The sequence below is a fragment of the Symphalangus syndactylus genome, chromosome 22 (assembly GCF_028878055.3).
Source record: "Symphalangus syndactylus isolate Jambi chromosome 22, NHGRI_mSymSyn1-v2.1_pri, whole genome shotgun sequence".
NCBI classification, from domain to species: Eukaryota; Metazoa; Chordata; class Mammalia; order Primates; family Hylobatidae; genus Symphalangus; species Symphalangus syndactylus.
In genome coordinates this window covers 34,241,242-34,268,522 of record NC_072444.2, presented here as the reverse complement: position 1 = coordinate 34,268,522, position 27,281 = coordinate 34,241,242, and the positions used below count along the sequence as shown (strand labels likewise).

Genomic DNA, 27,281 nt, shown 5'->3' with positions numbered 1-27,281 from the left:
GAGGTGGTACTTCCTAGGGCAGGAGTATCACCATGGGAGTGGGCAGGACATGGGCCAGGCAAGTGGGCCTCCCGATGCACCTGGCTACTCCTGCTGGGGACCAGCTACTCCTGCCTGAGGGTGGGGCACACACAACCAGGGAGTGCCACACCAGTGTCCCCTGCCAGCGCCTGGGCCTGCGGGCCTCTGAGCAGGTGCAGGCTGTGGTGGGCCAGGCTGGGGCTCGAGGTCTCTCCTCCGGAGGGAAGGACCTTCTCTCCATGCCCCTCATGGGCCCCACATGCCCAGGACAGCTCGGGTGAGGGCAGTTTCTGCCGGAAGGGTGGGGTGGGCCATCTGTACTTAGATCTGTAGCAGCCACTGTCCCAGGCAGAGCTGCCCTAGGGACCCTGCTCTTGAAGGCCCTGGTGTGTCCACACACCCCCAGCCTGAGGTGGCCCCTCGGACCGAGACACGCACGGCACGTCTGTGGCACGGTCTGAAGAGCTGGCCCTGGGGCTGCAGCAGCAGCTGGGCTGGGACCCCTGGCAACAGCTATGTGGGCTCCTTCTCTTGCAGGTCAAGCAGGCTCTGGGCCTAAAAGGCCTCTTCCTCCGAGGCCCAAAGCCCGGCTCGCTGGACAGTCATGCTGCTGGGCGGCCCCTGGCCCGGCCCTCCGTTAGCCAGCGGCTCCTGCGGCGCACAGCCAGCGCCCCGACCAAGAGCCAGAAGCCGGGCCGCAAGGGCTTCCCGGAGCTGGTCCTGGGCACACAGGACACAGGCTCCAAGGGGGTGGCAGACGACGTGGTGCCCCCCAGGCCCGGACCTGCTCCGGGAGCCCCAGCCCAGGAGGGGCCCGGCAGCGGCAGCCCCCGAGGTAAGGCACCAGCTGCGGTGACAGAGAAGAGCCCTGCGCGAGTGCGGCCCCCGCGTGTCCTAGATGGCCCCGGGCCTGCTGGGATGGCCGCCACGTGCGTGAAGTGTGTGGTGGGATCCTGCACCGGCGTGAACACCGAGGGCCTGCGGAGGGAGCGGCCACCCAGCCCGGGGCCTGCGAGCAGGCAGGCAGCCATTCGCCAGCAGCCCCAGGCCCGGGCTGACTCGCTGGGGACCCCCTGCTGTGGCCTGGACCCTCAAGCTATCCCAGGGAGAAACAGAGAGGCCCCCAAGGGTCCCGGGGCCTGGAGGCAGGGTCCAGTCGGTAGCGGCTCCATGTCCTCGGACTCCAGCAGCCCAGACAGCCCGGGCATCCCCGAAAGGTCCCCCCGCTGGCCTGAGGGCGCCTGCAGGCAACCGGGGGCCCTGCAGGGAGAGATGAGTGCCTTGTTTGCTCAAAAGCTGGAGGAGATCAGGAGTAAATCCCCCATGTTCTCCGCCGGTAAGCCCCTCTTGCCCTGCGTGGTCCTCCCGCACGCCCCTGGCATGGCTGGGCCTGGGTCACCTGCTGCTGCTTCTGCGTGGACGGCGTCGCCTCGTGTGCTCGTGCTCGTGGCTCTGTCTCCGTGGCACTCTGCTCCCTTGGCTTGCCTGTGGCCCGTAGCCCCAGCCCTCCTGTCTGACCTTGAGGCCCTGGGACTTGGGTGGAGCTGGTTTGAGGCCCGACAGGCTGGGAAGAACCAGCTGCTCTTGCTGAGGGTCCGGGGCTGCGACTGTGGCCTGACATGCTGGGCCCCTCCGGCTGGGCGCTTCCCCAAACTCACCTCCTGGGCGGTTGGCAACCTGCATGGCCCTGATGCCTTTCCTGGGACTGGGGGCCACGTCCCATCCCATTCCCACCTCCCTCTAGGGCAGGCTCCAGGGGTCCCTACTGGGAAGTCTGATGTGGGCAGGCAGTGCAGCTGCTGGGCGTCTCCTGTGCCCCCGGGACGCCTGGAGCCTGCTGAGTGCTGTGTGGAGTAGATTCCCTGGGCCCCGGGGCTTCACTGCTTTGAGCTGAAGCGCCCACTAGGAGGGTGTCTCCTTAGCCTGGAGGGAGGGACATACATGGAGCCCGCCCCACACCACCCTGCCCCTCCAGACCCCCCTGACCGAGCTTTCCTTTCTGCCCCCACCCACGCTGCCTCCGTAGTTAGGAACTGAGAGCGGCGAGTGACAGGTAACGGGGCCCAGCCCCGGTGTCCCGTGCTGTCCCAGCCCAAGGAGGGCCCCGTGTGCGGCACAGGGCGTGGACTGGGCCCCAGCAGCAGCAGGGTGGGGACACTGAGTGTGCTGCGCCCGGGGGATGCCTCGGGGTGGGAGCTGGGCCCGGTGACCCTCGGCACAGGGCACCGGGGACACCACCCTGATCGGACTCCTCTCCGCCTCTCTCCCTGCCTCCCTTTCTTTCTCTCTTCTGCTTCTCCCTCTGGCTCTCTCTCTCTCACTCCCCCACCCCACCACAGACACCCGCCCCCTCTCCACGCAGCGGCCGCTCCCCCCACCGTGCAGCCTGGAAACCATTGCTGAGGAGCCCGCCCCAGGCCCTGGCCCCCTGCCACCAGCGGCTGTCCCCACCAGCTCTTCTCAGGGACAGCCCCCGTACCCCACAGGACCCGCAGCTAATGTGGCAAGCCCCCCACAGGACACTGAGGAGCCCCCAGAGGACCCGGAGGAGCCCCGAGACCGCGGGCCTCGGCCATGCGATGACAAGGGCCCTGGCAGGGCGTACGAGGGGGCCCCTGACAGCCAGACAAACGGCAGGAGCCAGCCCCGGACCCCGGGCCACCTGCCCGTGATTAGAAGGGTGAAGAGTGAGGGGCAGGTGCCCACGGAGCCCCTGGGAGGATGGCGGCCCCTGGCCGGTCCCTTCCCGGCCCCTGTTGTGTACTCTGACGCCACGGGCAGTGACCGGCTATGGCAGCGGCTGGAGCCATGTGGCCACCGAGACAGCGTTTCCTCCTCCTCCAGCATGTCATCCAGTGACACTGTCATTGACCTCTCCCTGCCCAGCCTGGGCCTGGGCCGCAGCCGTGAGAGCCTCGCTGGAGCCCACATGGGACGCCTGCCCCCCAGGCCCCACTCAGCTTCAGCTGCCCGCCCAGACCTGCCACCTGTGACCAAGAGCAAATCCAACCCCAACCTGCGGGCTACGGGCCAGCGGCCTCCCATGCCTGATGAACCGCGGCCCAGACCCCTGGCCCCACGGATGCCTGGCCTCCCCTTCCGGCCTCCCCGGGGCTGCCTTTCCCTGGTGGGCCTGCAGGACTGCCCCGTGGCTGCCAAGTCCAAGAGCCTGGGGGACCTCACTGCTGATGACTTTGCCCCTAGCTTTGAGGGCGGCTCTCGCAGCCTGAGCCACAGCCTGGGCCTCCCGGGAGGGACACGGCGGGTGTCGGGGCCAGGGGTGAGACGAGACTCCCTGACAGAGCAGCTGCGCTGGCTCACAGTCTTCCAGCAGGCAGGAGACATCACGTCACCCACCAGCCTGGGCCCGGCTGGGGAGGGGGTAGCAGGCGGCCCTGGTTTTCTGCGGCGCTCCTCCTCCCGCAGCCAGAGCCGCGTGCGTGCCATTGCCAGCCGGGCCCGCCAGGCCCAGGAGCGGCAGCAGAGACTGCAGGGCCTGGGCCGGCAGGGACCCCCAGAAGAGGAGCGGGGCACCCCCGAGGGCGCCTGCTCCGTGGGCCACGAGGGCAGTGTGGATGCGCCAGCACCCTCCAAGGGAGCCCCTGGGCCAGCATCCGCGGCCGCTGAAAACCTGGTCCTGCTCCGCCTCTGACCCTGTCAGTGGTGGGAACCTGGGCGGCTCTGGAGACCCAGGGTAGGGGTGGGCGTGTTGTGTTTGCTTAGGAAACAGGGCAGCCAGGCCCCCAAAACTGTGTGTCCCTGGCTGCCCTGTGTCCCCTCGGCCCCTGCCTCCCTCCTGCCCCTGCTCCCGGGGAGGAAAGGCTAAAGCTGCTAGCCCGGGGCCCACAGGAGGGGCTTCGAGGCTGGCCCCGCCAGGCAGTTTTCCCGGCGTTTTAGGATCTATACATAGAGAAATATTTAAATTTTTAGAAGCAAAACTTATACAACATTAAAATGATACCAAGTCCCTTTCCATTTTTACCTGGTTTTTTGCCCCGGGTGTGTGTGGTGTGCATCTGTGCGCACCTGTCCTGAGCCTGCCCTGGGAGGCGCGGCTGACCCGGCCACGACACAGGCTGAGGTGCTTGTGAGGCACCAGGGCTGCACAGGACGGCCGTCTGGGCCTCGCCCTGAAGCCTGTATCTGCCTTGCTCCGACCACGCCACCCTCTGCACCAATGCCTAAGCCTCTGTCAACCCCCAAACGTGGTTCCGATCAACGTGCTCACCAGCACACATGGGCTTCCCGTTCTCTCAGCCTCCTGTGCCACTCACCAGGTGCCCATCGGAGTCTGCGCCAGGCCCAAAGGACACCCTAAGAAAAGACCTGGCCCGTCCTCAGAGGGCGGAGCTGGACAGGCCCCCAGGGTAGGCTGCAAAGCCTGCTCCTTAGGGCGCAGGCCCTAACCCCGGGCCACAGGCCCCCAGACCCTGGGGACTGCTCTGCCTGCAGAGCATGGTGGTTCCAGGAAGGCCCCTACCCTAGAGAAGCTGGGGTACTGGCTGGGCCTCTGGAAGCCTGTGCTGCAGCCCGTCCTCTGCTGCCCCAACAGTGGGAGTGGGTGTGGCCCACCCTGTGGCCAGGGAAGTCAGGGGATGTCCTGCCCCACGAGGCTCTGCCACCTGCCGCTGCCCGAGGGGCCTGCCCAGCACACCACCCGGATGAGCACTGCTCTGTCAGGGTATCCCGTCTCACCCCTGGCTGCGTTGCGCCCAGGCAGAGCCCTTGGGAAGGCAGGCATGAGACCTGGAGGCCGGGATCCTGGGGTGCTGGGGGAGCTCTAGGGGGGCTGCTCTGCCCTCACCATGTTCCTGCACTGACAGGGATCGTGGGCGGCCACGGGAACCGCTGTCACCACTTCCCCAGCTCAGCCAGGCAGAGGGGCCACTGGTGCCGCCCTTCCCCCAGCCCCACCAGGCCCCTCAGAGGGAGCCTGGCAAGACTTCGTCATCCTCAAGCCCCAGAACATTTGCGTGTGGGCAGCTGCGGCCCCACCGAGAGCAGGGGTGTGGTGAGCCGGTTGCCTGGGGCCCAGGGTGGCACCTGAGCCTGAGGAATCTCAGCTCTGGGACAGGGGACTCAAAGAGCCCCCAGCGGTGACACTGACAGCAGCCTGGTGACCGAGGCCTCCTGGTGAGCCCCCAAGTGGTGCCATGGGCAGGGCAGGGCTGGGGGAGCCAGCTGGGGGTCTGCGGGAGTCAAGGAGGGGCTGAGGGCCTGGGGCCAGATCGTGTCTTGAGGAAAGCACCCTCGAAATGGCCACATCAAGGGAACAAGGCAAAGGCCAGAGCCCTCATGCTCCGGCTCCGGCTGGGAAAGGGCTGGGGAAGGGCTAGGAAAGGGCTGGGAAAAGGCTGGAAAAGGGCTGGGGTCACAGAGGCTTGGGTTACCCGGAGGCACAGGGGTGCCTGGCTCACAGGCTGGGTGGCCCCTTGTGCAAGAGGGAAGCTGAGGCTGTGGTCACAGGCAGGCCAGCAGGCCCTGCGTGGGGGTGTGCAGGGGCTCATGAGCCTGGGCTGGGCCCTGGTGTCCTTGTCCTGGCTCTGTCCTTCCAGGCCTCCGTGCATCCCCCACCTCCTCCTCGGCATCCTGTCTGGGCCAGGCTCTGGCCAAACCTCTGTAGTGGGTGCGTCCCCAGCACAGATGGACTCTCCAACCCTGGGGTCAAGCCCTGTGGGTGTCAGGCCAGGCAGTCACACACCCGGGTGCCCAGAGCGGCCAGGCCACTGCTGCCACCCACCACCAGTGAGGGTGGGGCCAGGATGGGAGCAAGAGCTGGAGGGGCTGAGTGGGGTCAGGGAAGGCCACAGAGATGCAGGCTGGGAGGGCATCCCCATCAGAGAGCTGGGCCCGAGCAGAGGGCCGGAAAGTGGTGAGGGCCCATGGGGTTCTGGGGGCTGGGCCTCTGCCCTGGGGACCCACAGGAGGGAGAAGCTGGAGCCAGGGGAGCAGTCAACCTCAGGACAGCCCAGCTGCTCCTGGGCTCCTGTGCCAGGTTAGGAGCCCCCTTGGTGGCCGCTGCACGAGGGCTGGGGCTCAGGCTCCACGCAGACTCCGAGGGCAGGTCATGAAGAGACACCACAGTGGGGGCCAGAAATGGCCACTGGGCACCTCTGGGCAGGCCAGGTCTCCATGAGGGAGGGGTCTTAGCCTCTGCAGGTTCCAGACCACCAAGCAAAGCTGTCTGGAAGGTGGTCTATGCCACCCTACCTCCTTGGCCTAGGATAGCCTGTGCTTGGGGTTCTCAGTGAGGCTTCTAGATGTGGGGGACCCTAGCGGGGGTCGGGGTGGTGGGGCAAGGCAGCCACTCAGCCTCCTCAGGGCCTGCCCAGCAGCTCAGCACCAGGAACCGCTCCCGGCCACATGAAGTCAAAGCTGGGGGCCTGCAGCCAGCCCACCCCAGCAGGGCCTCCGCAAGCTCTGCACCCTCCTGTCCTCTCTACGAGGCTGTGTGTGGTCTCAATCCTACACCTGGGCTGAGGGGGAGGACCCCCAGGCGCCTCGGAGCTCCCAGGGGCCAGGCCCAGCGGGCCTCCCTGCTGCCAGCTCCCCCCAGCCATGCCCACCCTAGCCACAGAACAGGGCCCCGGGGAGACTGGTCCCAAGGCCATAGCAACAAAACCCACGTGGTCCGCACAGTTCCTAGCAGGGTCCACGTCAGCGCCTGGCTGCCTGAGAGCCCTTGAGGGTGATCGATGCCGAGGGCTCCTTTCACAGGCTTTCGAGTCAGGAATGCTGCTCAGCACCCACACATCCCGCAGGCGCAGGGGGACAGCACTGGAGGGACGAGGTGGCTGAGTCGGTTCTTCTGGCCCAGAGGGAGCAGTGAGAGACGTGGGGTCCCGGGGCCAGGGGGTCCACGGGGTAGCTGGCGCTCGTTGCCCACGAGGTCTAGAAGCAGCGCAGGGAAGGGCTCCAGCTCTGGGCTCCCCCGATGGGAGGAGTCGGGAGGGGCCCCTGTTCCAAAATAAAACAGCGCAGACGGCTCCAGCCTCTTTTAAAAACTCTATTTGGTGCGTGCCCATGGCGCTGAGTCCTGTCAGACATACCTGTATAGATCTCTCTCTCTCTCTATATATATATAAAAGGTTCTTTAGCAGTTAAATAGATTCCAATATGAATGTCTCCCAGGACAAAGCTGCGTCTTGCCTCTCGATCACACGCATCTGTGCGGGCTGGGGCGTATGTGCCGTGTCACAGTAGTACAATATAAATATGTTGATTTGAACGCAGTTTCCCTGTGGTGGTAAAAACACATTCCTGACAAGTGACAAGCAGAACAGTCTGGCAGCCGCAGTGCCTCACTCGGCCGGGACCTCGTACTTGAAGATGACGCTGAAGAGCTGGCCGCCCAGCCGCTCGGCCAGCCACGCGTTCTTGATGACGGCCAGCTTGAGGCTCTCGCAGCGCAGGGCCGCGTGGTAGTTGGTGTGGACAGCACGGCCCATGCCCTCGATGACCACCAGGTCCGCGCCACGCTCCCGCACCAGTGCGGCCAGCCCCTTATCCAGGCGGCTTTGGGGAGGAAGAGGACAGTGAGACTGGGCAAGCAGACCCCAGACCCCACTTCCCACACAGTGCAGCAACCAAAGTGAAGGCTGAAACCCACCCCCGCTCAATTCCCTGATGTGGAGGCCTCCAAACCCAGCCTCCGCCTGGTAGATGCCTCAGCCCGGGGCCTCCTCAGAGCAGCAGCTCACGCAGGGCCAGAGCAGCTGCAGCTTGGAAACTCTGCCCTAGATCTCCCGCGAACTCTAGGGATGGATTCCTTGTCATTTTCACGCCCTCCTTGTTGGTGAGAGTGGGGCTGGGGCACAGATGAAGCCAGCCCTGGAGAATCCCACCAGGCAGAGCAGATCAGCAGCCCCAACACTCGGAACCCGCTCATTTAAGGGGTTCCTTCCTCCTCTGTAATCAGGAGGACAGACAGCACCGCATACAATCGGCTAACGACCTCCAGAACCACAGAAGCAGAGCCTGGCATCTATGTGGGACACGGAGGTGACAGACACTGGGCAGCTGCCCAGGTCGCCCTCAGCCTCAGCTAAGTGGCCACAGGGACATTGGTCCCTCTTGCCCCAAGTCCCCCAACCCAGCCCATGTGTAGCCACCTCAGACCCTGAATCCATTCACCCTCCCCAGGCCACCTTCGGGGATGGCATATCTGTCCCCTCCTGAGGTCAATCCAGGCCTGGGGTCAGGAGAGGCCGCAGGAGCAGTCCTGAGGTCGGTGTCCCGCATGCACCTGGGTGCAGGTGCACGGCACAAAGGGCACAAAGCCCAGGAGGGAGAGAGCAGGTGCAGGGTAAGGGGTTACCTGAGGTCGAGGCACGGGGAGCTGGAGCCCGTCTGCACCAGCAGCAGCCTCTCTTCCCGGAGTGCGGAGCTGCAGACACAAGGTGGTCAGTGCCCCCAGGAGGGTGGCCCCCCGGGGGCTCCCAGTTCAGTGACAATCCCCATGGCCCACTTTGCCCAGCTGGTGCCCCTCCCCATCAAGGCCCCCCCAGCACTGCCCGCCAACTCACTGCACGACAGGGTCCATGCCTGCGATGCGCTCTGCCACGATGAGGGACTCGCTGTAGGTCACGTCGTTCAGAGCGGGGCCTGAGTTGCATGCCAGGATGACCTGCAGGAGGAGGGCCCAGGCTCTTTAGGAACCTGTGCCGGCCCAGCAAGGTGCCTGCATGCACCTCGGCCTTCGAGTGGCTGGGCTGGGTGAGGGTGCTGTGCCCAGCGGGCCTGGCCAGCCACCTGCTGCTGAGGAGCAGGGACCTCGCCTGACCTTGCCACTCTGTGGCTCCTGGGAGGGGGCTGAGCCGAGGGGCAGAGCCGAGTTTAGAGCCTGCCCTTGGGGCCTGCCTGTCTCTGATCGGCATGAAGTCACAGCCCCAAAGCCTCCTTGCTGTGAGCACCCTTCCAGGAGCCTGGCGTCAGCCCTGGGCTTCAGCACATGGACCCTCAGCCTGAGCCCAGGGGGGCTGGGAGCCTCCACCCCAGCAGATGAGGGCTCTGGGCCGCCTCCCCTGTGCTGCCGCCTGCACCTACCTGCTGCGTCCGGAGGAGCCCCGACCACTGCCAGAGGCCCACAGCGGCGCCAACCCCACCAAGAGCAGAGAAGCCCAGGGGAAGGGCCCCACCCACCACCTCACCACTCACCTCTGTCCCTCTAAGGAGTAGCTCCCTGACAAAGGGGAAGACTCCCAAAATGATGTCTATTCCACTGTTATCTGCGAAAATTAAGGCACATTTATGAGGGGGTCCCTGTAAGACAAAACCAGGACGTTCAGTTGGGAACAGGCGCATCCAAGCGAGTCAGACCCCACCCCTGCCGCCCGTCGCGCTGCCCTGCAGGGGCCGAGACTGGGGGCTTCAGGGCCCCGGAGGTGCCAGAGATGGGCTGTCCTGCAGGGGCTGAGACCAGGGGCTTCAGGGCCCCGGAGGTACCAGGGATGGGCTGCCCTGCAGGGGCCGAGACCAGGGGCTTCAGGGCCCCAGAGGTGCCAGGGATGGGCTGCCCTGCAGGGGCTGAGACCAGGGGCTTCAGGGCCCCAGAGGTGCCGAGATTGGGCCGGGCTGCAGGGGCTGAGACTGGGACTTTAGGACCCCAGAGGCGCCAGGGACGGATTGGCCTGCAGGGGCCAGTGCCTGTCTCTTCTGGCAAGGCTTTGTGCCTAGAGCAGGTGACCTAAGAAGTAGTCACGACAGGAGGGCAAGTGTGCAGCAGGGGATGCTGAGACCCTTGGCTCACAGGACGGTGAGACTCCAACAGTAGGTGAGGGCCACCCGCGGCAGCCCATGCCTACCTCCCTCCAGTGACCACCCCCCCTGGGCCCCACTGTGTCCCCAGCAGCAGAGGCGGGAGCCCCCTCCACATACCTTTAATCTCTGAAGCCACTCGCTGTAGGAATCCACAAGCCAGGGTCTTTCTGAGAGAGAGAGAGGGGGACACACAATTAGCCCAGTGCTCCAGGTCAGGGGTCAGGGAGATGGTGTCTTCAGGTGTTCATCTCTCCAGGAAGCAAGTTCTCCCCGCCCCCCAAGCCCAGCTGACAGAGCCTTGAGCAGGGGAGGTGCCTGGACCCTGACCGCGACTGCATTCGCTGTTGCAGAGAACGCCCAGGCATGGCCCCAGCACAAGGCAAGGCCCCAGGTTACTTGGCCATCCGTACCTTGTAACTTCCTCTTTGCTTCTTCAAACCCAAAGTAGGGGTCGGATTCAAGGACACTGCATGGAGGAGGAGAAAAAAAAATTAAGCCAACAGAACAAAAACCTTCAGCCACAGCGCTCAACGCGAAGACCCCAAATCCCTCCCAGGCGGGACAGAGGCAGCTGCTCAACGTGAAGACCCCAAATCCCTCCCAGGCGGGACAGGGGCAGCTGCTCAATGTGAAGACCCTAAATCACTTCCAGACAGAACAGATATAGCGTTCTTGACAGGCTGTGATCAGCAGAAGGCTCAGGGGGCCACCAAGCAAAGGTCTGAGATTGCACAGGCTGTTTCTCAAGGTGGACTCGGAGCCACGGGGCCAGGGAAGCCTGTCGGTGACTGACAGCCGCAGTATGGTCCCTGTGCTTGGCACCCATGCAGGCGGTGTGGGGAGCCCCAGCCACAAGGCCAATCCTATGGGTCAGGACCCTCCTCCAACGCTCCTGACAGGCTGCGGGAGGGGCCTGTGTCCCAGAGGGGCAGCCCTGGTTGGAGGCGGCGTTCTCGTGTATGTCTGGAGAGACGAGTGGGACCCAGGGAGGGCCAGGAACCCAGGCATTTCTCTCCAGCCCCATATGAAAAAAAGCAGGGACCACGAGAGGTGGTGCAGCCGCCTGGGAAGGCCCAGAGACTGGAAGCAGCTTCTTTGGGAGTGAAGCTAAATTATGGTGGGGGTGGTTCATTTTCAAGATTCAGAGCCCCAGGAGAGGGCGCCATGTGCTTTAGACACCTGCGTGTTCCACAGGCCAGTCTAGGGGACTCCTTTGCAAAGCAGCCTTTGATCATCACATCTGAAATGCTTAATTCCTACCACACATAGGAAACATGAATTTGGATTCTGACAATAAAAAATGCCAGCCCGGATTTTCAAATCCACACCCCTAGGCCTCCTTCGCACCTGTGCTTAAGGAAGGGGCCTCCTCAGAGTCTGAGGGGACAGACAAGGGCGCCAGGCCCTGCGCAGCCCCTGGGGCTGCTGCCATGTGCACTCCCTGGGCCCCAAAGCCCCGAGCCACCAAGCCACCAAGTGCCACATGACCCCCAAGGGACCCACTCCACCTCCTTGAACGCAAGCCTGGGGCAGGACAGGGACCCACAGGCTGCAGAGCCTGCCCCGAGCCTGCAGACACCTACTCAGACACGGCTTTGGCCCCCCAGTCGAAGACATTCCCTGCCAGGAGGCCTTTCACCAGCGCCAGCTGCCGCTCCTCCCAGCCCAGCGCGTCCAGGGAGCGCACGACCCCAGGGAAGCACCTCAGCGCCACGCCATTCTCCCGCTGCTTCACCTGTGGACAGTGCCAGATGCCGGGCCTGAGTGGAGACGCGGCCTCAGCCCACAGGGCTGCTCCTGGCTTTCCGCCAGGCTGCGTCTCTACAAGCCCTCAGCAGAGACCACCCCGGACACCTGGACACCTGCCAGGCCCAGCCCGTTCCACACCACACCCCTCAGGATCGAAGACTCAGGCCCAACCGGGACCCCACCAGGCACAAGCCTATTGGCTCCGGGACAGTGGCCAGCGCGCAGCTGCACGGGGCACTGAAGACGAGGCCCAGGACGGCTTCAGCCCCCATGTGACTGAGCAGTGGGTGAAGAGAGGGACAAGGGTGGAGGACACGGCCCCCACAGGTACCCACAGCCCTGGCCTCAAAACCCTTGACACCCAGACTTCCCCTGTCACAAGGCTGGGTGTGTGAGGGAGGGAGGCATGGCGCTGGCCCTTCCCAGGAGAGGTGGGAGGAGTCCACGCCTCCACTGCTGCCCACTGCCTCCTGGCAGAAGGGGCCAAGGAGGGCTCTGGCTGCCAGACTTGGGGAAGCAAAATGGACGCCCGGAAAGGCCCACCTCAGAGGGCTCCCACGGCCCTGCACGTTGCCGGGATAGGAGGCCTCTGGTCACTGTCCAGCCTCCTAGGAGGGAGCAAGGGTGGTCCAGGGATCCAGCCCCTCCCCATGAGGGGAAAGCAGTCCCCAACCACCATCCACCCTCGCAGAAGCTGGGAGGCCCTTGGCTCCTGCAGGCAGGCAGCCTGTGTCTCTCAGGAACACATCCAAACTGGGGTTCACACCCTTCTTCTCTAGTCACAGCCAGTCCCCACCCCTAAGTGGCCCCAGAATCTGTGGGGGTAACACAGCTCCTCAGCAGATGCTGCCAACAGAGGCCCTGGCTATTGTGATGCCAGGGCTGGAGCTGGGGCTGCCACCAAACCTGCATGGCCTCAGACAGCACAGGATGCCCCGAGCCAGCGGGACAGAGACAGGATGTGCGGAGCCAGCAGGACAGAGACAGGACGCGCGGTGCCAGCGGGACGGGGACAGGAGCGAGCAGAAGGCCAGGGTACGCTGCACTTACTTTGGAGTAGGGATCCGGGAAGTTGAACTCGTTCAGACAGTGCTCCCTGGTGTCCAGCAGGCTGCGCACAGTCAGGGTCCCATAGGCGCTGGGGACAGACACGGCGGAGGGCGCTGAGCAGGGCAGGCCGAACACCTGCCCGTCTGTCATCCTCGGCTGTTCCATGGACATCCTCGGGAGCCCGGCAGTGCAAACGCCGCTTGAGGTGGGGCCCAAGGGGACTGTGCCACTGGGGCCCACACCCACCCCCAGCGAGCTGGGGTCCGAATGCCAACATCACGGCACTTTCTCAGGGGTGCAGGGGCCCTCTGGATGGAAGAGGCGGCCACGCACCAGGGTGCTGGGCACTTACAAGGGCTGCTGCCTCAGGGTCTGAAGCTTGTTCCAGTATTTCTGCCGGAACTTCTCCGCCCTCTCGGCTGCATCCACAGAGTCTGGCTGGCTCGCCACTGCGCGCTTCACTACCTGCCAGCGACAGAAGGAGGGAGTCAGCCAAGCGCTGGCCCTGCTGTTTGGGAAGTCCCCACATGTGACAGCAGTGGGGCTGGCCGTGGGGGGCGGCCCAGGGCAGGGGTTGGGGCGGCTGTAGGAGGCCCGGTGCAGGGTGGGAGCCGGCTGTCGGGGGCTGTTTGGGGCAGGGTGGGGGCTAGTTATGGGGGGCTTCCCAGGGCAGGGTCAGGGCCTGCTGTGGGGGGGCTCGGGGCAGGGTGGGGGCTGCCTGGGCTGTGGTCAAAGCAGCTTCTACTGGAACAGGAAAGGCTGACGGTGACAGTTCACGGTAACCCGAGGCTTCCCTTTGCCATTCGCCCCTCCCAGCTGCCCTGGGAGGCAGGAGCAGGAGTGACCTTGGTCCCTCACCACCCAGGAAACCCGAGGCTGAGACCCATGTCCTCAGACTCGAGCCCCCATCCTGTGCTGGGGACAAGGGGCTCTGGACACTCAGAGCTCAATCTGGGTCCTGGGCAGGGCTGGGGCTCCTCCCTCAGGACAAACCCTGGCACGACCCGGCCTCTCTGTGGGCTTCATGAAGAGCACATGTTGCTACCGGGGCTTCCTGGCCCCGAGCTGAGCTCCTGAGGGGCAGCGCGGCCCAGGGCCTGGCATTTGCTCCACAGAACCAGCCCGGCCTTGGAGGAGGTGGGACGCAGGAGCCCCAAGGTGGCCTCGCCGGGAGCTTGCTGGGGCTGAGCCTCACCCCACCCTCGGAGTCAGGGTCCCACAATGCCTCCCGCACCTCAGTCACACCTCAAAAGAGCAGAAAAGTCTACTAAATTGCTTTCTGAAGAAATGTACTAGCTAGCAAAAGCATCAGCTGCCCTTAGAAGAAACGTGCCTCAAAGACGTCACGTCCTCACTGACCCACCAAGTGACCAAGAGCGGTATTTTTGCCTGAGAAACAGAAATCAACCCTCTCACACTCGGATGCAGATCGAGGGGTTTCTGGAAAACACTGGCCTGTCCCCCTTCACCACCTTGGCTTTGCCCCCGGAGCCTTGGAAGGTTAACCCGGCCGCGGCCTCAGAATCGTCAAGACAGCACCCGGAGCCCTCACCCCGTCCAGGGCCTCCTCGAAGCAGGTGAGCCAGTATTTTCGGGCCAGAGCGTCATCGGTGAGGTCCACCGTGTCAGGCACGTAGGAGGGCGGGTCCAGGAGGAGTGGCAGGTTAACCAGCGGCCTCTCTAGTCGGTCCATTTCCAGCAAGTCAAACTGGAAGACGGGCAGTGGCAGGGTAGAAAGGTCACCATGGTTCAGAACGACCTAAGCCATGCTCAAAAGCTTCCACTCTCTCTCTAAGAAGGGAGATGTACTGCCTTCTTCCGCCACATCTCTGGGCCATAGACAAGACCCCCACTGGGCCCCCTCAGCTGCCCAGCGGCCTGAGCCGGATACCTTGACTTACCCCCTGGTTTGACACTGGGGTTGCGTCTGCTCCCACCACACGCCTCTTGCCCCCATCACCTCCCCGCTGCAGCCACACCTCCCCAGTCACTGCTGCAGTCACCCTCCCATCACCCCTCCCCCACCATCCCTATAGTAACTCCCTCCCGCATCACCACCTCCCTGCAGTCACCCCTCCCTGTCACCCCTACAGTTTCACCTCCTCCCGTCACCCCTGCAGTCACACTGTTCCCACCTCTGGTCCTCCAGGTGGCCGTGTCTGCACACAGAGATTTGGGGTTCTGTCCTCACTAAGCACTGGGCAGTGTTCCACCCTGTGCCAGGCAGGCAGCCCCCACGCCCCACATGCACCCTTCTTCCTCCATGGCTGCCGGGCCTCCCAGCATGTTGTGTCCGTGAAGGGCTATGGCAAGGCCAGGCCACTATGCACCCAGGGCACCCCGGGGCCACCTGCGCCCAGCAAAGGCACGCTCACAGGCCCTGCTGGCTCTTTCTACCTTATGCCAGGAGGAACTGAACTGAGCTGAGCCGACGCACACACCAGTACTCGGCTCTCTGCACGCTCACCACAGCAGCCGCTGCTCTGGGACCAGAGGGGCTATGAGGGGAACTGTGTAGCTGGCCGCCTCTTCCCACCCCCCGGTGGCTACCCCACAGGTCACATGCCGGCCCTCTGCCCTTCTCCACTGGGGCACCCCTGCCAGCAACTCCTGGGGCTAGAGAAGCAGCCTGCAGGTGGGCAGGGACCTCCAGGCAAGGAGCTCCACAGCAAAGGGGACGCCTTCCAGGTGGGAAGCCCAAGCCGGGCAGAAGCTCCACGTGGAAAAAGCCAGTGACTTCTCAAAGCCAGTGCAGAAGGCGGCAGGAGCCCCATGTTAACTACCACAGGCCACGGCCGGGATCACCTGGTGCTGCCTTGCCAGGTCACAGGCGCCTTCTATCCTGACAAACGGGTTCAAATCTTCTCTTTGACTTTTTTGGACCATATAAACTCAAATAAATGACTCCATCTCTCTGCATGTCAGTTTGATCCTCAGTAAGGTGGGGGCTCCTCCTGCCTGGCAGGGCTGTGCCACTGGTGGGGTACCAAATAGGTAACAAGTGCCTCCTGAATGGGGCCCCCGAAGCACTGTGGCCGCCCACGCAGTCACTCCAGGTTACAGTCCATTTGGCAAATTATGCACACTTGGCAAATCAGAAACTGAGGCTGGAAGACACCAAGCCCCTCTGCCCAACACCAGGGCAAAAGCTGAGAGCCTGGGGCTCTGCCAGGCCCCCAGAGCCTTGCCCCTACTCCCCCGCCTAGTGTGGGCGGTGGGAAAGGCAGTCCAGGGCTGCGGCCAGTGTGGTGCATCCGTGCGGAGCCGTGGCCTGGTGTGAACTGCAGGACCCACACAAAAGGGAGGCGCCCTCTTCAGAAGCCAGAACTCCACAAGACGTGGTCTTGAAATACTGACGCTGAGCCCCATGTCTACAAATGACAAGCAACTTCCTGCCAACAACGCCAGAGGCCTGTCCTGAGGGGTCCGACTAGCTCTGTGCGTGACCTCAGGTTAACTGCTCACAGCTACAGAAGGAAGGAGCCCCCCAGGGGGCACGGTCAAGGACCCTGACAGCCTGTGACACGGGGCGGTTCCTGCCACGTGGGGCTGTGCTGGGGGCATCCCGTGTGGCTGACGCAGGTCCTGGCGGGGGACCCTTCCGGAGCAGCTCCAACTCGGCAGACATGGGGTGCATCTCCTAGCCTGCCAGTGTCACCCAGCTCAGGCCAGGGCAAACCCACTGGGGATCCAAGGAATGAGCTGGGACACCTCGAGGAGAGCGGACTGTAACCAACAGACCATCAGCCAGAGTGCGCGGCAGAGTGCGCAGTCCTAGGCAGGGCCCTGGGTGGCTCCTGCCGTTTCGAGTTTCAACTCCAAAGTAGACGGGCCTTCTGGGGTGGGGAGAAGCCCCCGTCACCCCTGAACTTTAGCAATCTCTCTGCAAACAAGAAGGCCAGATCACACAGATTCCATAATTCCTGCTGAATGTTTCCAAAACACGAAAGCACCCAATGAGGGAGACAGGAAAGCAAGCCACAGTGTCCTTCTCTTGCCCCTGGTTATACCCCAGGTCCATGGGAGGATTCGCCATGGGCAGAGGCGCCTTTCAGCCGGGACAGCCACAATAGGCTTCTCTCAGGGACAGGGGAGGTGAGTGTGGCACAGGCTGCTCCCTTGGGGCCCGCGGCGGCCAGAGCCCACTACTCACGGTGCCACTCCGCGCCCGCTGTGCCGGGCCGAGCTCGGGTGATGTGCTCATCAGCCCGGAGCTGCCTGCATAGTTCTCTCCCCAGCTGTACTGGTTAGGATCTGGAAAGCAAGAAGCCAGGTCACTTGTGTTAACCTTGCCCTTGATTCAAAAGCAGGAGAGTGGAGGAGGAAAGGGTATAAAATTGCTTATTAACTAAATCGTTAAAATGTTAGACATGCCGGCTGCTGTCACTTTCTGAGGACTCATGCTCCCCACCCCACCTCCACCCTGGGCCGCCCTGGCCTGGAGCACAGGCCCAGGCCACAGCTGAGACCCCACGCTGCTCAGGGGCGCCAGCACCGCAACTCACTGTCCTGCTCGGCTCCTTTCAGGAACGCTCCGATGGCTCCCAGGTAGCCTTCGTGCCTCAGAAACAGCGCCTGCACTTCCCCCTGCCGTGGCCAAAGCACACGTGCTGCTGTCGGCCCCACACAACACCCGGTGTCTCCACAAACCAGCTCAACGTGCGCGGGCCTTGCACTGCGCAGCCCAAACCCTCGAAGAGGCGCCACGGCACCCACGGCATACTTGCCAGTGGAATCGCGCCTGGCGCCAGAGGGCGGGCTGCTGTTTGAAGAAAGCTAAGGGTGATAGCTTCTCCCATGCAGCGAGTCCTTGGCCCACAAGTAGTCTCTGCATCAGGCATGTGGGTGGCTGCGCCTCTGTCGGGGCAGGGGCACCCTGACCCCAGCGCAGATTCCAGGCCCGCCTGGAGCTCTCTAGAATGCTCATCACTGGTGATGTGCTCAGACTCAGGTGGCCACAGTGCCACAAAATGTAGGCTGCCCAGAATCAGCCAGAAGAGAGGGGTGCTGGGCTTCTTGGCCCCCACCCTCCAGGCCTCCCTGGGGGTGCTGCGGTGTCTGACCAGCACGACTGATTGTGAAGATCCTGGGGGTCCGCGTTAGAGGCTGGGGAGGGCGGCGCGTCCATTACCTTGGAGAAGAAGTTGATGCTATAGGTGATGGTGCGCATGGTCACGGGGTGGCCCCGGATAAAGAAGCCTCCAAAGTACACGCGGTCCAGGCTGTGCAGCCGCGCGTGGAGGCAGGCCAGCTGCCCAATGTCGTTGCTGATCATGTGCAGCAGGCTCTTGGCCATGTCTTCTTTGGAGAACTCTGAGGAAGGGAAGGAAAAGGCACTCATCTCCAAGCACAGCAAGTGCACGACGTGAGAGTGAGCAGCAGGGGAGGGGGAGAGAGTGCTGAGTGGGAGGGGAGGGGGAGAGAGAGCTGAGTGGGGGAACTGGGGCCCAAGCGCGGGAGGCTGCGTGTGATGTGTGAATCATTCCTGGACGGATTAGGCTTTGTTTTCAAGGCGGAAAAAACCCAAACCGCTTTTCCTAACTCAGGAAACTGTTTTTTCTTCCAAAACCAAGACCGTGGCTTTCATTTGCCGACGTTCTGAGCACTGGGCCTGCGCTGCAGCAACTCGGCAGGAAGAGGTTACAGGGCTGACACCCAAGACCCTGACTCTCCAGGGAGCGGGTGTGGGAAAGCAATGGTAGGGGAAGCTCCTGTCCGCGAGACCCCAAGTGTCCCCACCACCCTGCTCTCTGGCGGCGGAGGCCGGGGAGGGCACCTTGGTCGGCGGTGGCCGACTTCCCGAAGCTGCTGGCGATGAGGTTCCCGCTCAGCCCCAGCGTCTGGTGGGCGCCGCCGTAGACGTCCCGCACCAGCATGTCCACGTTGCTGTGCTGGCCCCTCGAGGCCAGGTGCAGGAGCTCGTCAAACTTCTGCAGGACACGGTGAGGGGGTGGGTGAAGTGCCAGGAGCTGCTGGAATCCCCACAACCCCAGAAACCAAGCCCAGGGCAGGAGGCATGCGCGGGCAGGGGTGAATGGGCCCTCATCGTGTGGGACCAAAGACAGGAGGCGGCAAGTGGGACCCTTGGGCCACCCAGCCAGGAGAAGCTCTGGCTGCTGGGACACCCATCCTTCATGGCGCAAAGAGCGAAGCCACAGAGGCCAGAGACCCACTGACACGAGTCAGGAGGGAGGCCCGGAAGCAGCTTTTGCACCTCCCAGCCGCAGGCCTTCGGGAGACAGGAAGCGGACATCTCCGCAGACCCTGGAGGGCCTCTGGCAGCTGCCGCGTACCTTAGTTTTGGTGAGCAGAGCTCCGAGTCCCCAGAAGGTGCCGCCTCCAATGGAGCTGCCGCCGACCCACTCGAACCTGTCCTCCGTCTCCACCTGCAGCGGAGCCAGGGTAGGTGCGTGCTCAGTGGGCCCTCAGCCACACAGGCTCCCCCGACCCCCGCCCCGTGTGCTGCGCTGGGGCAAGCCCCGCCCCCACCCCCGGAACCGCCAGTGGGAGGACTCTCACGGCCAAGCCTGGGGGCGCTGATGCCCCTCCCACAGCAGCTCTGAGCTCACGGCCTCGCCCCCCCGCCCCCCGCCCAATGGGCCCCGTTCACGTGCCCAGCCCCGGCTCCTGCACACAGCGAGGGCTTAACAAACTATGGCTAAACCAGCCACTCATTCATTTATGAAGCCGGGTCTTACCTTCACGATGGAGACTCCAGAGCCGATATTGACAAGAAGATAGGGGAAAATGTGGGGGTGGTTGGTCTGGAACCGGAACTCAGGCTCGGAATCCTTCTGGTACACGAAGGCCTCATGGGGGATGTTCTTGAGCACGAAGTTGCACCCCTTAATCAGGCACGTCATCACGTCCTCCTTGTCCACTCTGAAAAGGAAGTGCCAACCCCTTAAAGAGTCTGGGCCACAGACAGGCGCGACCATGCAAGCCTGCCTGGTCCGAAGGGGCAGCCATGCCCCACGTGCGATCTGACACACGAGCACCAGGGACGCGGCTCTGGGACACCCAGGGACTCGGGGGCAGACACATGTTCCTTTCTCACCCTGGAGGTCCCCACTCACTTCAGCCGCAGCTTCTCTTCGATGAGGTCCTTGAACTTGTAGGCCCCGCCCCCGGTCGCCTGGATGACCTTGGTCTCTGTGTTGACGAGATGGTCTTTGATGAAGTCCAGGCAGGCTTCGATGTAGGTATTCTCGAACTTAATGAAGTGCAGTCGAGCAGTGATCTCTTCTTGAACTGAAATCTCATAGGGCGGCTCATGATCATGTTCTGTGTCCTGGAAAACAGTAAGGGAGGCCGCATGTGTGTGGGGCACCGTGCCGGGCTGGGCTGTGCACACCCTGCCCTAGCGGAGCTGGCCGTTCGTGCCAGCCTTCAACCAGGCGGGGCTCTGAGGCAGAATCCTGGGCAAAAGGGAGGAGCCCAGGACCGTGGCGACGTCAGGGCCCCCCAGCAGGAGTGGAAGCCTCCCCCGGGGGAGCACGGGCAGGCACAGGTTCCTGCAAAGGGTCTTGAAGGGACACGGCGGAAGGCAGGGGAGGCTGTCCCTGCTAGAAACTCCCAAGACATTGAAGTTGAGGTCTGCAGCAGCAGAGGGATGACTGAGAGACAAGTGCCAGGACCAAGATGACAGAGAAGCGGCTGCCCTGCCCCGGGTGGCCACAGCGCAGGCTCACCTTTCCGGAGTGGTCGAAAGACCGCACCTTGGCGACTTTGTGCTGTACCGTTGAATAGTAGGCCAGCTTGGTTAATGACCCGCCTGCAGGGGAGACACAAACCGGGCAGGATTCAGGACCAGGACACAGCGGGGCCTGGGGGTCCATCCCCCACACTCTCTGGGTGTCCTGGAGACTAAAATCTCTGTGGATGAGGGGTTTGGGGCTACTGGAACTTAAAAACCCTGTGGACACAAAAGAGAGGACAGGAGAACAAACAATCAAATCTACACTTTTCCTTTTCAAATTCTGCTCCTCCTCAGCCCCCTGACCAAACTGAGCTCAAGAGGTCCCGCTTCCCCTTGGCACCAAGTCCTGCAGAGGAAAGGGAGAGCTGTCTCGCTTTGGGTGACCTTGGTTAACCTCACTGCTTTAAGAAAATTCAGTTTCAAGTGATCTTGCTAATGACCCAAAGCGATAAGCTGACAAATCCAGGCTGTTTTCGTTTTAAGAAGTACACCCTCCACCGTCCCTGCTCACAAAGGAGGCTCTTCTCACAGCCCAGGGCGGTAACGGGGCCTGAGCAGCTCCCCTGCCCTGGAGAGGCAAACAGTGCCGCTGCCTATTCTTGAGAGGCTCCGGGCAGAAAATGCAGCCCAGCCCCAAAAGTAGCCAGAAGTCAGAGGCCACCAAAGTCTCTTTCCCCACAGGCCAAAGTCTGATGTTCTCGAGAAGCCCTGTGGCTTCCAGGATGCTGCCTGTGATCAAAGGTTGAATAAATATCAGGAAATGGAAGGGGCTCTATGTACCTGAACCAGGTTTCAGGGAAAGGTGAAAAGATTCCTGGAGAAGGCCTTTTCAAGGACAAATTCTTTTAAGTTAAAAAAAAACAAACAAAAAACGGACATTGTTGAGGCTACAGTTGTATTCATAGATTTGAAGCTCCACGAATGACAAATAGAAAAAGAAACAAAATGTGTGACTTTAAGTGCACTGCACGGTGCTATAGTGACGTAACAGAGTGCACCGTATGGTGCTATAGTGACTTCACGGAGTGCACGGTATGGTGCCACAGTGACTTAACGGAGTGCACCGTATGGTGCCATAGTGACTTAACGGAGTGCACGGTATGGTGCTATAGTGACTTAACGGAGTGCACCGTATGGTGCTATAGTGACTCAACAGAGTGCACTGTACGGTGCCATAGTGACTTAACAGAGTGCACGGTATGGTGCTACAGTGACTTAATGGAGTGCACCATATGGTGCTACAGTGACTTAACTGAGTGCACCGTATGGTGCTATAGTGACTCAACGGAGTGCACTGCGCGGTGCTATAGTGACTTAACGGAGTGCACTGCGCGGTGCTATAGTGACTTAACGGAGTGCACTGCGCGGTGCTATAGTGACTTAACGGAGTGCATTTCTTACAGGGCCTGACAAAAAGAGGCAAAAATCCCACATCATGAGAGTAAGGAGGCTAAAGTTATTTTCAAATTATTGTTTTTTGACAAAATACTATAAGGATGTCTGAGAACAGTCAAGTCAGTAAATAGATTTGGAAACACCACGGAAACAGCCAATGCTGTTCATGTAACAAAACCCACAGTGTCCAGGCCCCGCAACAGCCGTCCCGTGGCACTGCCTGCCTGGTGGTGAGGGCACACTCCCCGACGGCCGGTGTACAGTCTAGTGGACGCGTCACAGGCTCAATATGATCCCCTGGCCCGCGGCTTTAAGCCTCCTTATCCCTTCCCCTGCCCCCAATCCTGGCCAGGCCCAGAGAGTCTCACTAAAATGCACCACGTTGTTGACTTACCTCAGTAAATAAATCGTTTTCTAAAACGACAGATGATGCAAGAGGATGAAGATCAATTTTAAGAGACTCATCAAAAGTCACTATAAACAAACTCTCAGGTCACAGAAAGCCAATTTCAGGACCTGGGTTCTTTGTGTTAAATACACGCCCAAACAGGATGTACTGGGGTTGGGACAGCGGTGGGGGTGGGTTGGTTTCTGCAAGATACGCATCCTCCCTCCCCGAGACCCCTGCATGGAGAAGCCCAGCAAGGCCAGTGTTCTGTCTTCCTACTCCCCACGCCCAGGGGGACAAAACCGGGCCTGAGGCGCGAGGGGCACGCACAGCAGGGAGATCTGTTAGAGCAGAGGGAACCACCTGTGGGTGCTCAGGGTCCCCTTGGAATCACAGCAAACCGCGCTTGGCAAGGCAGTGACAGGAGTGCCCCCTGGCGGCTCTCCAGGCTGCCCACGCTCCGCCCTGAGGCCAACAGCTGGTGGGGGAAGGGGGCTTCCCAGAGGTTTGGTCACCTGTGCTCTTCACACCTGAGCCATGGCCTTCTAGTTCTCCCTGTCCCACAGGCCCCAACCCCTCTGCCATTCTCTCTGGTCCTGTGTTTCCTCTTTGGGCACCAATGGAGGGCAGGACAGCCCAGCAGACACCATGGCCCCGTGGCCCCTTCCTGTCTCACATGCCTCTGAGGAACCCTCCCCACAGCCCGCAGAAACCTAAAATCAGATCAAAGCTGCAGTATGTTTTGAGAAATACAACGTCGCTGCTGCTTTCAAAGAGGTGAACCTGCTCAGCAGACATCAGCGTCCCATCGAGAGGAAAACAGCTTGCCAAAACACAGGGCAGGTGAGCTTTCCTGGATCCAGAGACGTGGGCAAGGGAAGAGGAAATGGGAGAAGCCTGCTTTTAAACAATACTGTTGACAAGCACTTTGGCTTTGAGGGTTCCTGGGTTGAAGACACCCCACCCTGAGCCGTGGCCTCCCAGCAGCTTGGTCAGGAGTAACAAACAAAAGGTCTTCTCTCAGTATCAGTCAACAGGTCCTCTTAAGAACCAGAGACACAGGACCCAGATGCAGGGAGAAACTTTGAAGAGGGGAAATAAATACCAGCACTAAACAGACCTCTTAGAGTGTCCTTCTACCAAGAAACCCCCTGGGCTCAGCCTGGAGAACAGGCTGGTGCTCCAGGGCCCTCCAGGGCTGTGACAGCCCTTCCTAGACAGCCCCAGCTCTGCGGCTTCACTGGCCTCTCGGGGCCACACAGAACATCCACGGTGAACCCTGTTCTCCTGGCCATTCCCTAAGTGACTTATGCAGGTCAATTGCAATTGCATTTCAGACACATTTAGTCCCGACTTGTTGCCAGTAACAGAATCCCCCAGTGTAAGGGCAGCAGAACCTTGCAGAGCACACGCTTTACCGGGCCTGAAGGTCTCAGAAGGCTGGGGAGCATGGCTGGGGAGCCTCTGGCAAGGCCTGCGGTAGACAATCCCCTAGGCTAGGGCTGCAAGCTCAGCACCTGCAGCGCAATAACCAGTCAGTCCCAAGTCCTATCAGAGGTCCCTAAAGATGCTACTCACACGTCCTCATACTTGGCACCAGGCCACACCCCCTAAGAAGCATTGCCTCTCATAAGCTCACTGCAAGGTGGGAGCCAGGACCTACAGCTGCTTCCATTCTCATCGCCCCCCCAATTCCCTAGAGGACACCCTTCCCTGGCTGGGCATCTCAGAGAGATGGTGACACCAACAACCCCGAGAACACCACAGCAGCAAACATGTCAGATGCACCAGGAACACACAGCTCAGAGGAAATGGCCTGGGTCTCTCTGAGTCCCAACTTTTCCAGGGAGGTGGGAAGCAGTCAGCGGCAGGCCCATTCATCCCAGTATTCACTGGGCATCCTTTTGGGGGCTGGGGCTACAAGACAGGTCGGGCATCCTTTTGGGGGCTGGGGCTACAAGACACATCGCTGCTCTTGTGGGATTCACACACAAGCAGACTCAGCCTACAGCCGAGATGAGTGCTAAGAGAGAGAGGTAGGCGAAACCGCAGCGGCCATTCAAAGGGGGTTTCTCCTGGTGAAGCTGCCTGCCCCCAGGAAGCCCTCATGCCTGAAACATGGGCAGAGTAGGAGAGCAGGGAGTGGCTGGTTCAAATCCTGGTTCTGCCACTTTCTAGCCCGATGACCCTGGGCAAATTAGTTCACCTTTCTGGGCCTTAGTATCCTCATCTGCGAAAAGGAAGTAATTCGCGTTTCTCCTCTAGGGGTAGCTGGGAGGTGTCCGGGAGTCAGGAGCGTGGGAAAAGGGTCTAGAACAGAGCCTGGCCCGCCGTCATTACTGAGAGCACAGCCATCAGGCAGAAGGGTCTGCAGCGGACCCTGGAGAGGCCAGGGCAGAAGTGCAGGCCGCCTTAGAGGCCACGGAAGCCACGGGTGGCTTTTAAACCAGAGGCACAAGTTCCCAGGTCCCACGTCCACGGCCGCCTGAATTCACGCCCGGCGTCCACTCTCCAGAGAGCGGGGCCTGTGCACGGACTGTCCGGCCCGCGGGCGACAGCTGGCCAGGCCTCGGGAACGCGCGGCCTTTTCGGGGCCACTCTGTCAAGGGCTTCCCGCCGAGCTCGTCCTCGTCTCGACGAGAACTAAGGACCCCAAATCTCAGGCCAGCCACCAGCCAAGCGGCGGAGCCGGGGCTCCCAGTTGCCGATGCGGCCGAAGACATAAAATTCCGCCTGCTCCAGGGCCGGGCTGGCCGCCGACCCTCCCACCTCGCGGCGGGTAACGCTGGACCCCGGCCCCCAGCCTCCCACGACGGCCGCGCGAACTACCAGGCCCGGCAGGCCCCGCTCTGGTCCCTGCGGCGCCTGCCGGTAGCTGTAGTCCGGCCGTCGCCCCGAGCCCGCGTATCGGCGCCCCTGCGGACTACAAGGCCCATGAGGCTGTGCGCGGGCCCGCGGACTACAAGGCCCGTGAGGCTGTGCGCGAGGCCCGCGCCCCCGCCCTTCGTCCTTCCCGCCGCCCCCGCTCGCCGGTCCACCGCCGGCGCCCCGCCCGCCCCCGCAGCCCGCGCCCGGCGCCCGGCCTGCGGCTACCTATGTCGATGGCGAAGCGCTTGGCGTTCTCCAGGTTGCGGAAGATCTCGTCGGGGGGCAGCGTGATGCTCTTGTCCAGACTGTCCCCGCTGCTCCCGCTGCCGCTCGCTCCACGCTCCGCCATTTTGAAAATGCCCGGCCAGCTCATCAGCCATGGAGATATATGCGCATATATTTGACTGCCAAACGCCCCCTCGCATAGATTATGTTAATGAGGCGCCGGCCCCGCCCCTTCCCTCCCCCACCCCCGGCCTCTGAGGTCTCGGCCTATACGGGGGGGCTGGGGCCAGTGCTGGGCAGGGGGCCGACAGGCCCGGGGCTGCGGGCGGGCGGGCGGTTATCCTCCAGAGGTCGCGCATCAGCACAGAACATCTGGACTGATGTTCTTTTACCGCGCTGTCCACAGGCTTAACTCAAGCGCTCTGAGCCCTGCTGAGGGAGGCCACAGAGGCGGCCCACCTGCTTCTAAGGGGGCACGTGGGTCTGCAGACTGTCAGAGAGCCCTGTCCTTCAGCGAGTGCCTGCTATAAGCTTGGCCCTGCACGCCAGGGCGAATGTGATGCGGTCTTTGCTAGGGTGACTCAATCCTGGCTTCCCAGGGGCGTGGGACTTTCAATGTTAAAAGTCCCATGCAAACCGGAGGAGTGGGGAACCCTGCCCCGCCTGGGAGGAGCCCCAGCCGGGCATGCACCTGCGGGTGGGGAAGATGTGTGCTGTAATGGCGATCCGTGGAAAGTGCTGTGGTCGGGGGAAGCCAGGCAGGCTGCCCGCGGGCAAGACAGGTGCCTGGGAGGCTGCAGGAACAAGCCTCGGAAGCAGCTGGAGCCAGGACAGGAGTATAAGTGGGGCAGGCCAGGGTTCCAGGGTGAGTGGCTGGGAAGCCCTGTTGGCATGAAGAGATGCATCTTCTCCAGAGGCTCTGGGCGCCTTGGGAAAGAGCCCAGTGTTGGAAGCAGACGGATCAGCCCCTCCCGGGTAACCCGGGGTCATTACTGCACGTCTCTGGCCCTCAGCCTCTGTCTGCACGTGGAGAATGCCACCAGCTGCCTGGCAGGGCTCCTGGGAGCACAGGCCTGTGGGGCAGCGCAAACTCCAGGGATAATGCATGTGTGCGCGGTGCAAGGCTTCAGGGAGGAGGCATCCTTGCCTGTGTCTTCCAAGGTGGTGGGTGTGGGGCTCTGGAGGGGGAGCTTACCCCGGGGAGGCCTGGGTGGAAGAGTGGAGCACACCCCAGGCGGCTTAGACCTCTGGCAGCTCAGACCCCTGGCAACATGGTGTGCCATGACCAGCCTGGCAGGAGGTGCCCTCCATGAGGGGCGACCCCCTGTGTGCCCACTGAACATGCAGGAAACATGCAGGCGAATGGCAGCCCTCCCTGTGCTCTGCCCACCATACCTGGGGGCTCGGTAGGGACCTCAGGAGGCCACTGGCAGGCACTGGGTTGGCCTGGTGGGGGAACCCTGTCTAGACATTGCCTGTGGAGTAGCCAGAAAGGGGCTGAAGGCTGAGTGGAGTGAGAGGGGCTGAGCAGGAAGGAGAAGGCAGGGCAGGCCCATGTAGGGACCAGCCCCACAGGGTCAGTGGGTCTCTCCCTGTGTGCGGCGATGAGAGAGTGTAGAAATAAAGACACAAGACAAAGAGATAAAAGAAAAGGCAGCTGGGCCCGGGGGACCACCACCACCAATGTGCAGAGACCAGTAGTGGCCCCGGATGTCTGGCTGCACTGTTATTTATTGTACACAAAGCAAAAGGGGCAGGGTAAAGAATGTGAGTCTTCTCCAATGATAGGTAAGGTCACGTGGGTCACGTGTCCACTGGACAGGGGGCCCTTCCCTGCCTGGCAGCCGAGGCAGAGAGAGAGAGAAGACAAAGAGAAAGATAGCTTACGCCATTATTTCTACATATCAGAGACTATTAGTACTTTCACTAATTTACTACTGCTATCTAGAAGGCAGAGCCAGGTGTACAGGATGGAACATGAAGGTGGACTAGGAGCGTGACCACCAAAGCACAGCATCACAGGGAGACGGTTAGGCCTCCGGATAACTGCGGGAAAGCCTGACTGGTGTCAGGCCCTCCACAAGAGGTGGAGGAGCAGAGTCTTCTCTAAACTCCCCCAGGGAAAAG

The 27,281-nt window shown here is 62.1% G+C and overlaps 2 protein-coding genes across 4 annotated transcripts in view; one reads left to right on the top strand and one right to left on the bottom strand.

The window, feature by feature from the left end:
• The window catches only part of PLCH2 (phospholipase C eta 2), a 30,985-nt gene extending 27,253 nt beyond the window's left edge, over positions 1-3,732 (top strand). The window contains exons 21-22 of one of the 2 annotated variants that reach the window (XM_055262575.2): positions 559-856; positions 2,361-3,732. In XM_055262575.2, coding sequence (XP_055118550.1) covers positions 559-856; positions 2,361-3,673 — 1,611 coding nt within the window. In that variant the 3' untranslated portion in view covers positions 3,674-3,732. The remainder of the gene's footprint in view (positions 1-558; positions 857-2,360) is intronic. The other variant, XM_055262576.2, reaches the window with a different exon arrangement.
• Positions 3,733-7,013: 3,281 nt separating this feature from the next.
• On the bottom strand, positions 7,014-25,677 carry PANK4 (pantothenate kinase 4 (inactive)). Of its 2 annotated transcripts, none has more exons than XM_055262577.2 (19): positions 25,155-25,677; positions 20,271-20,353; positions 19,656-19,870; positions 19,278-19,461; positions 18,873-18,965; positions 18,356-18,509; positions 17,711-17,892; positions 17,085-17,166; positions 16,733-16,833; positions 14,132-14,287; positions 12,932-13,044; positions 12,580-12,667; positions 11,364-11,515; positions 10,191-10,246; positions 9,898-9,947; positions 9,178-9,282; positions 8,547-8,647; positions 8,339-8,407; positions 7,014-7,536 (listed from the first exon to the last, which is right to left on the bottom strand). In XM_055262577.2, exons 1-19 carry the CDS (start codon positions 25,300-25,302, stop codon positions 7,323-7,325), a joined length of 2,346 nt encoding a protein of 781 aa, XP_055118552.1. In that variant the 5' UTR covers positions 25,303-25,677; the 3' UTR covers positions 7,014-7,322. The 2 variants fall into 2 exon arrangements, with proteins under 2 accessions (XP_055118552.1, XP_055118553.1); XM_055262578.2 differs by lacking the exon at positions 25,155-25,677 and adding an exon at positions 24,268-24,694.
• Between the last annotated feature and the right edge of the window lie 1,604 nt (positions 25,678-27,281).